Raw genomic sequence first — 16,007 nt, 5'->3', positions numbered from 1 at the left:
AGCTAGAGTGACGAACTGCCCTTGCTCTCTCTCCCTGGCTGGCTCCCCTCTCTCCTCTGGGATTCTCTACCTCCGACCCTATTACGGGGGCTAGGTCAATTGCCTACTATTGCTCTCCCATGTCGTCCCATATCGTCCCTAGAAGGGGTGCGTCCCGTCGTGCCAGGCTTCTTCCGCTATACTCGATTTGAGTGGGTAGAATCACTGACGTGATCTTCCTGTACGTTTGAAAATCTTGAAGAACGATGTGGCCTTAATGGCCTTGCTTCTACATTGCTGTTGGGGGTTTTAGAATGCGTTTCTGTATAAACACACATTTGAAGTCTGAAGTTTACACACACCTTAGCCAAATACATTCAAACTCAGTTTTTCACAATCCCTGTCTTAGGTCAGTTAGGATCACCACTTTACTTTAAGAATGTGAAATGTAAGAATGATAGTAGAGAGACTGATTTATTTCAGCTTTTATTTCTTTCATCACATTCCCAGTGGGTCAGAAATGTACATTACATTTAGTATTTGGTAGCATTGTCTTTTAATTGTTGAACTTGGGTCAAACGTTTCGGGTAGCCTTCCACAAGCTTCCCATAATAAATTGGGTGAATTTTGGCCCATTCCTCCTGACAGAGCTGGTGTATCTGAGTCAGGTTTGTAGGCCTCCTTGCTCGCACACGCTTTTTCAGTTCTGCCCTCAAATGTTCTGTAGCATTGAGGTCAGGGCTTTGTGATGGCCACTCCAATACCTTGACTTTCCCTCCTGGAGCAAAGCACCCCCAGAACGTTATGCTGCCACCCCTGTGCTTCACGTTTGGGATGGTGTTATTCAGCTTGAAAGCCTCCCCATTTTTCCTCCAAACATAACGATGGTCATTATGGCCAAACAGTTCTATTTTTGTTTCATCAGACCAGAGGACATTTCTCCAGAGAAGTACGATCTTTGTCCCCATGTGCAGTTGCAAACCGTAGTCTGGCTTTTTTATGGCGGTTTTGGAGCAGTGGCTTCTTCCTCTCTGAGCGGCCTTTCAGGTTATGGTGATATAGGACTCATTTTACTGTGGATATAGATACCTTTGTACCTGTTTCCTCCAGCATCTTCACAAGGTCCTTTGCTGTTGTTATGTGATTGATTTGCACTTTTTGTACCAAAGTATGTTAATCTCTAGGAGAGAACGCGTCTCCTTCCTGAGTGGTATGACGGCTGTGTGGTTCCATGTTGTTTATACTTGCATACTATTGTTCGTACAGATGAACGTGGTACCTTCAGGCATTTGGAAATTGCTCCCAAGGATGAGCCAGACGTGAGGAGGTCTACAATTTATTTTCTGAGGTCTTGACTGATTTCTTTTGATTTTCCCATGATGTCAAGCAAAGAGGCACTGAGTTTGAAGGTAGGCCTTGAAATACATCCACAGGTACACCTCCAATTGACTCAAATTATGCCAATAGCCTATCAGAAGCTTCTAAAGCCATGACATCATTTTCTGGAATTTTCCAAGCTGTTTAAATGCACAGTCCATTTAGTGTATGTAAACTTCTGACACACTGGAATTGTGATACCGTGAATTATAAGTGAAATAATCTGTCTGTAAACAATTGTTTGAAAAATTACTTGTGTCATGCACAAAGTAGAAGTCCTAACCGACTTGCCAAAACTATAGATTGTTAACAAGAAATATGTGGAGTGGTTGAAAAACGAGTTTGAAAGTGTATGTAAACTTTCGACTTCAACTGTATGTGCTGATGTAAAAAGGACTTTACAAATACTTTATTGATTTTATTTTACCTTTATTTAACTAGGCAAATCAGTTAAGAATACATTCTTATTTACAATGACGGCCTACCAAAAGGCAAAAGGCCTCCTGCGGGGACAGGGGCCTGGGATTAAAACAATTAATTATAATAAATACAATATAAATATAGGACAAAACACACATCCCAACAAGAGAGACAACATAGCAAAGCAGCAACAGATGACAACACATTTGATTGATTGATCAGCCTTACGGTTTCACCTGCTCCTGATGGGTTGATATTTCATTGGGGGCGAGAGTAGAGAATCTAGACCAGCTGTCAGGTATCGTAGTCACTTGACACGGTAACAACAGGAGATCAACTAATCTGATGGTTTATCCTTGTAGGTTTTTCCTAGCAATCAAGCTAAGTTTAGCCAGGAGGGAATGTAATCTCCTGTTTGTAGCATTTTAAGACATCCAGCGCTAACCTGCAGGAGGTTAAGTTCTGCCTGTACATCGCAATCAAGCCTCAGAGGTGTTGTTTAACCATGTTTGTGTGTTCTCTCTCTCTCTCGCTCTCTCTCTCTGGTCAATGCTGACTTTTTAAAGATTGAGAAGTTCACTCTGGAGGGAATCGGAGTGGTATTTGAGGCTAAGGCACACCTCAAGTTGCACTTTGACCCCTCAAACAACTGCGTAAAGGACATTTACCCTGCCGACCACCTTATCCTAGAAGGATATACACGGTTATCAAAACGTCACGCCAGGGTAAGCCTACACAAAACACAGCCCTTATTTGAACTATTTCTAAAATCCCCTATGGGAAAAATGTATGGTGGAAAAACGATTGGCACCATTTCCCTGTTTTACCGCTAGGTTTTATGGGTATTATGACTCTTACTGTGGAACTCTATATGTGAGCATGTTAAATGATCCCATTGGTTTAATTTAGCTGTTTTGTTCATATTAGTGTTGTATACTGCGCTATGTTAATTGCAGAACTGAATACCCAGTGTATTGGAGTCAATGATAATGAATTAACGAAAGATAATTACTTGCCTGTATAAAACAAAAGGTAGAACTGCTTGTCTGTGAATTCTTCAATACACTTTATTGATTCATTTCAAAAGCAATGCAGGAATTCTTTCTTTGGGATCGACAATAATGTGATTCGTTTAGCATGTGACTAAGAACTGGGCTTAATCTGCCTCTGGGAAACTGGTCCTATATGTCCAAATCAATTAAGTGACAGGTTTAGAAGACTTTAACATGTATCATTGATATGCAGTTCTTGATGTCACTGATTAACATACAGCTTAAAATGATAAACCACGACGACCAGTAAAATCAAGCTTCATATTTATCCACCAGTATCTTCACCCATCAATGTGACAACGTTTTAAGATTCTCACCAGATATGTATTGTCCAATGAGATGTTGGAGTATGTTGTTTTAATTCACTGTGTAATAATTCTGGAATGTAATGATGACAGAGCTGATATCATGCTAGTCCTTGTGTTGTTGATGAGGTGAAGTAGATCACCAGAGAGATAAAGAGAAGGAGGGGGGTTGATATTCAGACAGAGGAGAGAGGCGTCAGACCTCCTCGCCCCTGTCAGGCTGCACCACGGTGGGCTCACTGCTCTGGGAGGGCAGCTTGCCCCCCTCACACGGGTAGCGGGGCCTCTGGAGCTGTGATGTCACAACAGGAAGCTCCTGCCTTTCCCAGTCGCCCTGGCACAAAAAAAAACACAGAAGCAGTCAGTCAGGCAAGGTGTGCGTGTGCGTGTGCGTGTGCGTGTGCGTGTGCGTGTGCGTGTGCGTGTGTGTGTGAACATCATTGTACTGTGAAGACCTTAAATGTACTGTGAACTTTTGACTTGTTTTGTGTGATGGTTAAGCGCACATTTGAACTGTTGAACTGTGTGTTTGATCATGTGTGGTGGTATGTGTTTCTGTGCAGTGTTTCTCTATGAGAATATGCCCTATTCGGTAGAGTTGGTCTCCAGTCACCAGGTCCCTATACGGTAGAGTTAGTCTCCAGTCACCAGGTCCCTATACGGTAGAGTTGGTCTCCAGTCACCAGGCCCCTATACGGTAGAGTTGGTCTCCAGTCACCAGGTCCCTATACGGTAGAGTTGGTCTCCAGTCACCAGGTCCCTATACGGTAGAGTTAGTCTCCAGTCACCAGGTCTCTATACGGTAGAGTTAGTCTCCAGTCACCAGGTCCCTATACGGTAGAGTTAGTCTCCAGTCACCAGGTCTCTATACGGTAGAGTTAGTCTCCAGTCACCAGGTCTCTATACGGTAGAGTTAGTCTCCAGTCACCAGGTCCCTATACGGTAGAGTTAGTCTCCAGTCAGGATGCTCTCAATGGTGCAGCTGTAGAACCTTTTGAGGATATGAGGACCCATGCCAAATCTTTTCAGTCTCCTCAGGGGAATAGGTTTTGTCGTGCCCTCTTCACGACTGTCTTGGTGTGCTTGGACCATGTTCGTTTGTTGGTGATGTGGACGCCAAGGAAGTTGAAGTTATCAACCTGCTCCACTGCAACTTCGTCGATGAGAATGGGGGCGTGCCGGGTCCTCTTTTTCCTGTAGTCCACAATCATCTCTTTTGTCTTGATCACGTTGAGGGAGAGGTTGTTGTCCTGGCACCACACGGCCAGTTCTCTGACCTCCTCTCTATAGGCTGTCTTGTCGTTGTCGGTGATCAGGCCTACCATTGTTGTGTCATCTGCAAACTTAATGATAGTGTCGTGCCTGGCCGTGCAGTCACGAGTGAACATGAGGGGACAGGAGGGGACTGAGCACGCATCCCTGAGGGGCCCCTGTGTTGAGGATCAGTGTAGCGGATGTGTTGTTACCTACCCTTAAAAACTGGGGGTGGCCCGTCAGGAAGTCCAGGGTCCAGTTGCAGAGGGACGTGTTTAGACCAAAGGGTCCTTAGCTTATTGATGAGCTTTGAGGGCACTATGGTGTTAATCGCTGAGCTATAGTCAATGAATAGCATTCTCACATAGGTGTTCCTTTTGTCCAGGTGTGAAAGGGCAGTGTGGAGTGCAATAGAGATTGCATCATCTGTGGATCTTTTGGGGTGGTATGCAAATTGGAGTGGGTCTAGGATTTCTGGGATAATGATGTATATGTGAGCCATGACCAGCCTTTCAAAGCACTTCATAGCTACAGACGTGAGTGCTACAGGTCGGTAGTCATTTAAGCAGGTTACCTTAGTGTTCTTGGGCACAGGCACTATGGTTGTCTTAAACATGTTGGTATTACAGACTTGGATAGGGAGAGGTTGAAAATGTCAGTGAAGACACTTGCCATTTGGTCAGTGCATGCTCAGAGTACACGTCCTGGTAATCCATCTGGCCCTGCGACCTTGTGAATGTTGACCTGTTTAAAGGTCTTACTCACATCGGCTGCGGAGAGAGTGATCACACAGTTGTCCGGAACAGCTGGTGCTCTCATGCATGTTTCAGTGTTATTTGCCTCGAAGCGAGCATAGAAGTAGTTTAGCTCATCTGAGAGGCTTGTGTCACTGGGCAGCTCTCGGCTGTGCTTCCCTTTCATAGTCTGTAATGGTTTGCAAGCCCTGCCACATCCGACAATCGTAAGAGCCGGTGTAGTACGATTCAATCTTAGTCCTGTAATGATGCTTTGCCCTTTTGACGGTTCGTCGGAGGGCATAGCGGGATTTCTTATAAGCTTCCGGGTTAGAGTCCCGCTCCTTGAAAGTGGCAGCTCTGGCCATTAGCTCAGTGTGGATGTTGTCTGTAATCCATGGCTTCTGGTTGGGGTATGTACGTACAGTCACTGTGGGGACAACGTCATCAATGCACTTATTGATGAAGCCAATGACTGATGTGGTGTACCCCTCAATGCCATCGGAGGAATCCCAGAACACATTCCAGTCTGTGCTAGCAAAACAGTCTTGTAGCTTAGCATTTGCTTCATCTGATCACTGTTTTATTGATCTAGCCACGGCTGCTTCCTGATTTAATTTTTGCTTGTAAGCAGGAATCAGGAGGATAGAATTATGGTCAGATTTGCCAAATGGAGGGCAAGGGAGAGCTTTGTATACGTCTCTGTCTGTGGAGTAGAGGTGGTCCAGAGTGTTTTTTCCTCTGGTTGCACATTTAACATGCTGATAGAAATTTGGCAAAACAGATTTAGGTTTCCCTGCATTAAAGTCCTCGGCTACTAGGAGCGCCGCCTCTGGGTGAGCGTTTTCTTGTTTGCTTAGGGCGGAATACAGCTCATTCAATACTGTCTTAGTGCTAGCCTCTGACTGTGGTGGTATGTAAACAGCTATGAAAAATACAGATGAAAACTCTCTAGGTGGATAGTGTGGTCTACAGCTTATCATGAGATACTCTACCTCAGGCGAGCAATAGTTTGAGACTTCCTTAGATATCGTGAACCAGCTGTTATTTACAAAAATACATAGTCCGCCGCACCTTGTCTTACCAAATGCAGCTGTTCTATCTTGCCGGTGCAGCGTATAACCAGCCAGCTGTATGTTGATAGTGTTGTCGTTCCACCACGACTCAGTGAAGCATAAGATATTACAGTGTTGAATGTCCCGTTGGTAGTTTAATCTTCCGCGTAGGTCATCTATTTTATTGTCCAAAGATTGCACGTTTGCTATCAGAATGGAAAGAAGTGGGGGTTTATTCGATCACCTACGAATTATCATAAGGCAGCCCGCCCTCTGGCCCCTTTTTCTCCGCCTCCTCTTCACGCAAATCACAGGGATCTGGGCCTGTTCCTGAGAAAGCAGTATATTGTTCACGTCGGGCTCCTTTTTAGACTCATTAAAAGAAAAAAAGGATTCTGACAGTCTGTGGTGAGTAATCGCAGTCCTGATGTCCAGAAGTTATTTTCGGGTCATAAGAGACAGTCGCTGCAACATTATGTACAAAATAAGTACAAAAATAAGTTAAACAACGCAAATAAACAAACAAAAAACACAATCGGTTGGGAACCCTTAAAATGACTGCCTTCTTCTCCAGTGTCATATTTAGAATATTTACTATAACTGTACTCTACTGTCCTGTCCTATACTATAACCGTACTCTACTGTTCTGTCCTATACTATAACTGTACTCTACTGTCCTGTCCTATACTATAACTGTACTCTACTGTCCTGTCCTATACTATAACCGTACTCTACTGTTCTGTCCTATACTATAACTGTACTCTACTGTCCTGTCCTATACTATAACTGTACTCTACTGTCCTGTACTATACTATAACCGTACTCTACTGTTCTGTCCTATACTATAACTGTACTCTACTGTCCTGTCCTATACTATAACTGTACTCTACTGTCCTGTCCTATACTATGACTGTACTCTACTGTCCTGTACTATACTATAACCGTACTCTACTGTTCTGTCCTATACTATAACCGTACTCTACTGTCCTGTACTATACTATAACCGTACTCTACTGTTCTGTCCTATACTATAACTGTACTCTACTGTCCTGTCCTATACTATAACTGTACTCTACTGTTCTGTCCTATACTATAACTGTACTCTACTGTCCTGTACTATACTATAACCGTACTCTACTGTTCTGTCCTATACTATAACTGTACTCTACTGTCCTGTCCTATACTATAACTGTACTCTACTGTCCTGTCCTATACTATAACTGTACTCTACTGTCCTGTCCTATACTATAACCGTACTCTACTGTCCTGTACTATACTCACAGGGAAGAGCTTGGCAGAGGACTGGTTACAGGCCATGGAGATGGGAGCGGTGTTGTAGAGAGAGTTCAGCACCTCTCCACTGAAGGAGTCCCAGGACAAAGAGGAGAACTGGTCCGTCACACTGGTCTGACCACAGCTACACGCATCACCACCCTGGAATCTGAGAGGAGGACAGGGGAGGGGGAAGTGTGAGGTGGGGATGGGGGAGTAAGAGGGAGAGAGGGGTAGTAAGAGGGGGAGGATGAGAGGACAGTGAAGGAGGGTGAAGTAGGGAGAGAGGGGGAATAAGAGGGGGAGGATGAGAGGACAGTGAAGGAGGATTGGTAAAGGGGAGGGAGGAGGGAGCAGGGGGAGGATGAGAGGACAGTGAAGGAGGATTGGTAGGGGGAGGGGGAGGGAGCAGGGGGAGGATGAGAGGACAGTGAAAGAGAGTGAGATGGGGGAGGGAAGAGGGAGCAGGGGGAGGATGAGAGGACAGTGAAGGAGGATTGGTAGGGGGAGGGGGGAGGGAGGATGAGAGGACAGTGAAGGAGGATTGGTAGGGGGAGGGGGAGGGAGCAGGGGGAGGATGAGAGGACAGTGAAAGAGAGTGAGATGGGGAGGGAAGAGGGAGCAGGGGGAGGATGAGAGGACAGTGAAGGAGGATTGGTAGGGGGAGGGGGAGGGAGCAGGGGGAGGATGAGAGGACAGTGAAGGAGGATTGGTAGGGGGAGGGGGAGGGAGCAGGGGGAGGATGAGAGGACAGTGAAAGAGAGTGAGATGGGGAGGGAAGAGGGAGCAGGGGGAGGATGAGAGGACAGTGAAGGAGGATTGGTAGGGGGAGGGGGGAGGGAGCAGGGGGAGGATGAGAGGACAGTGAAGGAGGGTAAGGGAGGAGGAGACATTGAATGTCCAAGCATGGTCATGGTCAAGCTCATGTTAGTACTCCCTCATAGACAGAGCTTGTTGTAAAAACAAATAAGGAGCATACGGAGAACCAGGTTTATGTGAATGAATATGGAATGGGAGGTAGACCATCTATGAAAGAACTGGAATCTATCAAATACCATTACCTGCATCCTTTCTAATCCCCTTGACTATTCAGACCCCTTGACTTTTTCCACATTTTGTTACATTACAGCCTTATTCTAAAATAGATTAAATAAAAAATCCTCAGCAATCTACACACAATACCCCATAATGACAAAGCAAAAACAGTTTTTTAGATTTTCTGCAAATGTATTAAAAATAAAAAACAAATGTACATAAGTAGTCAGACCCTTTGCTATGAGACTCGAAATTGAGCTCAGGTGCATCCTGTTTCCATTGATCATCTTTGAGATGTTTCCACAACTGATTGGAGTCCACTTGTGGTAAATTCAATTAATTGGACATGATTTGGAAAGGCACACAACTGTTTATATAAGGTCCACGGTTGACAGTGCATGTTAGAGCAAAAACCAAGCCATGAGGTCAAAGGAATTGTCTGTAGAGCTCCGAGAGAGGATTGTGCGAAGGGTACCAAAAGTTTCTGCAGCATAGAAGGTCCCCAAGAACACAATGGCCTTCATAATTCTTAAATGGAAGACATTTGGAACCACCAACTCTTCCTAGAGCTGGCCGCCTGGCCAAACTGAGCAATCAGGGGAGAAGGGTCTTGGTCAGGGAGGTGACTAAGAAACTGATGGTCACTCTGTCAGAGCTCTAGAGTTCCTCTGTGGGATGGGAGAACATTCCAGAAGGACAGCCATCTCTGCAGCACTCTACCAATCAGGCCTTTAGGTAGAGTGGCCAGACTGAAGCTACTCCTCAGTAAAAAGCACATGACAGCCCGCTTGGAGTTTGCCAAAAAGCACCGAAAGACTCTCAAACCATGAGAAACAAGGTTCTCTGGCCTGATGAAACCAAAATTAAACCCTTTGGCCTGAATGCCAAGCATCACGTCTGGAGGAAACCTGGCACCATCCCTACGGTGAAGCATGGTGGTGGCAGCATCATGCTGTGGGAATGTTTTTCAGGGGCACTGGGAGACTAGTTAGGATCGAGGAAAAGATGAACAGAGCAAAGTACAGAGAGATTCTGCTGCTTTTGCAACAGCTAATGGGGATCCTAATAAAATAACAAATACCAAACATGATTGAACATCTCTGGTGAGACCTGAAAATAGCTGTGCAGCAACGTGCACCCATCCAACCTGACAGAGGAGGAGCTCGAGGGGATCTGCAGAGAAGAATGGGAGAAACTCCCCAAATACAGGTGTACCAAGCTTGTAGCGTCAAACCCCAAAAGACTGTAATTGCTGTTCAAGGCTGCTTCAATAAAGTACTGAGTAAAGGGTCTGAATAGTTATGTAAATGTTATATTTCTGTTTTTAAATTTTAATAAATTAGTAAACATTTATAAAAACCTGTTTTTGCTTTGACGTCATGAGGCATTGTGTGTAGATTGATGAGCATTTAAAAAAAATCAATTTTAGAATAAGGCTGTAACGTAACAAAATGTGGAAACGTCAAGGGGTCTGAATACTTCCGAAGGCACTGTATATACTTATTCCACATGTTGTTGTGATACAGCCTGAAGAAAATAAAACATCTCACCCATCTACACACAATACCCCATAATGAAGAAGTTAAAACATGGTTTTAGAAATTGTATTGAAAATGAAACACATAAATATCTCATTTACATAAGAATTCACACCCCTGAGTCAATACATGTTAGAATCAGCTTTGGCAGTGATTGCAGCTGTGAGTCTTTTTGGGTAAGTCTCTAAGAGCTTTGCACACCTAGATTGTACAATATTTGCACATTATTCTTTCAAAATTCTTCAAGCTCTGTCAAATTGATACATAAGTATTCAGACCCTTCAGCAAAGGGTCTGAATACTTATGTAAATAAGGTATTTCTGTTTTTTATGTGTAATAATTTTGCCAAAATTTCTAAAAACTGTTTTAGCTCTGTCATTATGGGGTATTGTGTGTAGATTGGTGAGGATACATTTTTTTTAATCCATTTTAGAATAAGGCTATAACGTAACAAAATGTGGAAAAAGTCAAGGGGTCTGAATACTTTCCGAAGGCACAGTACATAGTTTATATCCTAATCGTACTGGATTCCAATTGTATCAGCCAATCAACCAATCACTCTAATCTTAATTCCAACCCTCAGATGTTTACAGACTAACCCATCTTTACTCTTTCCTTTTGCAATTCATCCCTATATTTTACTGTGATGTCTTACGAGGGTCATGAACCTCTCTATTTGTACCATTTCTATTGATTTCCCTGAAAATAAATACTTTACCTAAGAGTATAATCATATTTCCTTTGATTGTGGATTTTCAGATCTCCTAACAATACTGTTTGTAGGTCCATCTGAACACAGACATTATGACTTCATAACCACCGAAGGACAGGACCAAGAGAAATTATCCTTTCATTCTGTTTCCTCGTGGCAGTCTGCACAGTCTGACTGTTCAATGCCCCATATATAGATGTTTAAAGTTTTTAATAATTTTGTTTAAATTGAATAGTACGGATTGATGCGTACATTGCTGTTTTTGCATATCAGTTCATAAACACGATGCCATGGTATTGGGACATCACAAATCTGTTCCCAAACTCTTTGAATTTTATGTGACATAGTCGTCACACCTCTCGACCTTGTGTTGGTGATTGTTTTATATAAGGAATGGAATGAGCAGTTTTCTTCTGCTGGTTCGTGTGAGGTCTGTGCGAGTGGATTTAATCTGCTGAACAATAACAGCTGTTTGATGAGGAGAATATTGATTGTTCTCCAGAGATTGATTCTCTAATGGTAGCTGAGTCAGCAAAAAACGGAAATGAAGATGCAGTGTGTGTTTGGTTAAAGATGACAGCTAGCTCTTCTTAATAAAGAAGATGGGTGTTACCTAGAAAGGAAGCTACAGTACTGTGTGTGTGTGTGTGTGTGTGTGTGTGTGTGTGTGTGTGTGTGTGTGTGTGTGTGTGTGTGTGTGTGTGTGCACGCACGCGCCCACTCCCCCAAGTTGGTGTGCCCGTCACAGGAGGTTGGTGGCACCTTAATTGGGGAGGATGGGCTCATGGCTGGAGCAGAATTAGTGGAATGGTATCAAAAACATCAGGGAATCGTATCTAACACATGCCATTTCATTCGCTCCGTTCCAGACATTATTATGAGCCGTCATCCCCTTTACCAACCTTCTGTGGTGCCCGTGTACTGTACATTACCTGTTGATGAAGCTGAAGTACTTCTGCAGGTATCCAGGGTCAACGTTACTCTTACAGAGCTCTAGTTGAGTTCTGGGGTAGTAGTGTACATAGTTCACACACATCTCCTCCATGATCCCAAAGCCTCCCTGGATTAAAATGAGGAGAGAGAGACAGAGAGAAAGATAGGGAGGGAACAGGGGGAGAGAAAGATAGGGAGACAGAGGGAGGGAGAGAGAGATAGGGAGACAGAGGAAGGGAGAGAGGGAGAGAGAGAGAGAGGAGTCAGGTTCCTGGGTTTAGCTCCATGCCTTCATCCTATCCCCAGAAACAGCTCAGGCATCACTGAGGACAGTGTGTGAGTCAAAAAAACATCCTTACTGCAGGATACTTCAACTGGTGACTGTCATTACTTACCCCAGGATACTTCAACTGGTGACTATCATTACTTACCCCAGGATACTTCAACTGGTGACTATCATTACTTACCCCAGGATACTTCAACTGGTGACTATCATTACTTATCCCAGGATACTTCAACTGGTGACTATCATTCCTTACCCCAGGATACTTCAACTGGTGACTGTCATTCCTTACCCCAGGATACTTCAACTGGTGACTGTCATTCCTTACCCCAGGATACTTCAACTGATGACTATCATTCCTTACCCCAGGACACTTCAACTGATGACTATCATTCCTTACCCCAGGACACTTCAACTGGTGACTATCATTCCTTACCCCAGGATACTTCAACTGGTGACTATCATTCCTTACCCCAGGATACTTCAACTGGTGACTATCATTCCTTACCCCAGGATACTTCAACTGGTGACTATCATTCCTTACCCCAGGATACTTCAACTGGTGACTATCATTCCTTACCCCAGGATACTTCAACTGGTGACTATCATTCCTTACCCCAGGATACTTCAACTGGTGACTATCATTCCTTACCCCAGGATACTTCAACTGGTGACTATCCAGGAAAATAAAGAAAAATGAGCTCTCCGTTGCTGGGTAAATCTGATAGATTTATTGACAGGACAAGTAAACAATCAGCTTACATTTCCGCATCAATCGTTTTCTTCAGCGCTTTGAGTAGGAAAAGGGTGGGAGGCACCTATATATCCTCCCAGGGGAGTGTCCCGCTCATTATGTCAATCAAACATGTCAATAAAATCAATACTGTCAGTAGTAGCAACTACACAGGTTATTCAAGCAAGAGAATGATCATCAGTCAAGATTCCTCTCATACATTCCAGACTCCTCCCATACATTCCAGACCCCTCCCTATACATATACATTTCAGACTCCTCCCATACAATCCAGACCCCTCCCTATACATATACATTCCAGACTCCACCCATACATTCCAGACCCCTCCCATACATTCCAGACCCCAACCTATACATATACATTCCAGACTCCTCCCATACATTTCAGACCCCTCCCATACATTCCAGACCTCTCCCTATACATATACATTCCAGACTCCTCCCATACATTCCAGACTCCTCCCATACATTCCAGACCTCTCCCTATACATATACATTCCAGACTCCTTCCCATACATTCCAGACTCCTTCCTATACATTCCAGACCCCTCCCATACATTCCAGACCCCTCCCTATACATTTACATTCCAGACCCCTCCCCATACATATACATTCCAGACTCCTTCCTATACATTCCAGACTCCTCCCATACATTCCAGACACCTCCCCATACATATACATTCCAGACTCCTTCCTATACATTCCAGACTCCTCCCAAACATTCCAGACCCCTCCCCACACATATACATTCCAGACCCCTCCCCATACATATACATTCCAGACTCCTCCCCATACATATACATTCCAGACCCCTCCCCATACATATACATTCCAGACCCCTCCCCATACATATACATTCCAGACTCCTCCCAAACATTCCAGACCCCTCCCCACACATATACATTCCAGACCCCTCCCCATACATATACATTCCAGACTCCTCCCCATACATATACATTCCAGACCCCTCCCCATACATATACATTCCAGACCCCTCCCCATACATATACATTCCAGACTCCTCCCCATACATTCCAGACTCCTCCCCATACATATACATTCCAACCTCCTCCCCATACATATACATTCCAGACTCCTCCCCATACATATACATTCCAGACTCCTCCCCAGACTCCTCCCCATACATGTACTTTCCAGACTCCTCCCCATACACATACATTCCAGACTCCTTCCTATACATATACATTCCAGACTCCTCCCTATACATATACATTACAGACTCCTCCCCATACATATACATTCCAGACTCCTCCCCATACATATACATTCCAGACTCCTCCGCATACATATACATTCCAGACTCCTCCCCATACATATACATTCCAGGCTCCTCCCTATACATATACATTCCAGACTCCTCCCCATACATATACTTTCCAGAATCCTTCCTATACATATACATTCCAGACTCCTCTCTATACATATACATGGCAGACCACTCCCCATACATATACATTCCAGACTCCTTCCTATACATTCCAGACTCCTTCCTATACATTCCAGACTCCTCCCAAACATTCCAGACCCCTCCCCACACATATACATTCCAGACCCCTCCCCATACATATAAATTCCAGACTCCTCCCCATACATATACATTCCAGACCCCTCCCCATACATATACATTCCAGACCCCTCCCCATACATATACATTCCAGACCCCTCCCATACATTCCAGACCACTCCCTATACATTTACATTCCAGACCCCTCCCCATACATATACATTCCAGACTCCTTCCTATACATTCCAGACTCCTCCCATACATTCCAGACACCTCCCCATACATATACATTCCAGACTCCTTCCTATACATTCCAGACTCCTCCCAAACATTCCAGACAACTCCCCACACATATACATTCCAGACCCCTCCCCATACATATACATTCCAGACTCCTCCCCATACGTATACATTCCAGACCCCTCCCCATACATATACATTCCAGACCCCTCCCCATACATACACATTCCAGACTCCTCCCATACATTCCAGACTCCTCCCCATACATATACATTCCAGACTCCTCCCCAGACTCCTCCCCATACATGTACTTTCCAGACTCCTCCCCATACATATACATTCCAGACTCCTCCCCAGACTCCTCCCCATACATATACATTCCAGACTCCTTCCTATACATTCCAGACTCCTTCCTATACATTCCAGAGTCCTCCCGTACATTCCAGACCTCTCCTCACACATATACATTCCAACCTCCTCCCCATACATATACATTCCAGACTCCTCCCCATACATATACATTCCAGACTCCTCCCCAGACTCCTCCCCATACATATACATTCCAGACTCCTCCCTATACATATACATTTCAGACTCCTCCCCATACATATACATTCCAGGCTCCTCCCCATACATATACATTCCAGGCTCCTCCCTGTACATATACATTCCAGGCTCCTCCCCATACATATACATTCCAGACTCCTCCCTATACATATACATTCCAGACCACTCCCCATACATATACATTCCAGACTCCTTCCTATACATTCCAGACTCCTTCCTATACATTCCAGACTCCTCCCGTACATTCCAGACTCCTTCCTATACATATACGATCCAGACTCCTTCCTATACATTCCAGACTCCTCCCTATACAATCCAGACTCCTTCCTATACATATACGATCCAGACTCCTACCATACATTCCAGACTCCTCCCGTACATTCCAGACCTCTCCCTATACATATACATTCCAGACTCCTTCCTATACATTCCAGACTCCTCCCATACATTCCAGACCCCTCCCATACATTCCAGACTCCTCCCTATACATATACATTCCAGACTCCTTCCTACACATTCCAGACCCCTCCCTATACATATACATTCCAAACTCCTTCTTATACATCCTAGACTCCTTCCTATACATTCTAGACCCCTCCCCATACATATACATTTCAGACTCCTCCCCATACATATACATTCCAGACTCCTCCCATACATTCCAGACTTCTTCCTATACATTCCAGATTCCTCCCGTACATTCCAGACCTCTCCTCACACATATATATTTCCAGACTCCTTCCTATACATTCCAGACTCCTCCCATACATTCCAGACCTCTCCTCACACATATATATTTCCAGACTCCTTCCTATTCATTCCAGACAACTCCCATACATTCCAGACCTCTCCCTATACATATACATTCCAGACTCCTCCCATACATTCCATACCCCTCCCTATACATATACATTCCAAACTCCTCCTATACATTCCAGACTCCTCCCATACATTCCAGACCTCTCCTCATACA

General features: G+C 44.3%; 1 protein-coding gene across 1 annotated transcript in view; it reads right to left on the bottom strand.

Moving 5' to 3' along the window:
- Positions 1-1,813: 1,813 nt before the first annotated feature.
- LOC129810943 (dopamine beta-hydroxylase-like) overlaps positions 1,814-16,007 on the bottom strand; it is a 38,071-nt gene continuing 23,877 nt past the window's right edge. Inside the window, exons 10-12 of the mRNA XM_055861966.1 lie at positions 11,666-11,793; positions 7,458-7,617; positions 1,814-3,467 (exon numbers count right to left, since the gene is read on the bottom strand). Coding sequence (XP_055717941.1) covers positions 3,330-3,467; positions 7,458-7,617; positions 11,666-11,793 — 426 coding nt within the window. The 3' untranslated portion in view covers positions 1,814-3,329. The remainder of the gene's footprint in view (positions 3,468-7,457; positions 7,618-11,665; positions 11,794-16,007) is intronic.

This window comes from Salvelinus fontinalis, chromosome 2, assembly GCF_029448725.1.
Source record: "Salvelinus fontinalis isolate EN_2023a chromosome 2, ASM2944872v1, whole genome shotgun sequence".
NCBI lineage: Eukaryota > Metazoa > Chordata > Actinopteri > Salmoniformes > Salmonidae > Salvelinus > Salvelinus fontinalis.
The sequence above is the reverse complement of the archived record's forward strand: the minus strand, read 5'-3'. Positions and strand labels throughout refer to the sequence as shown.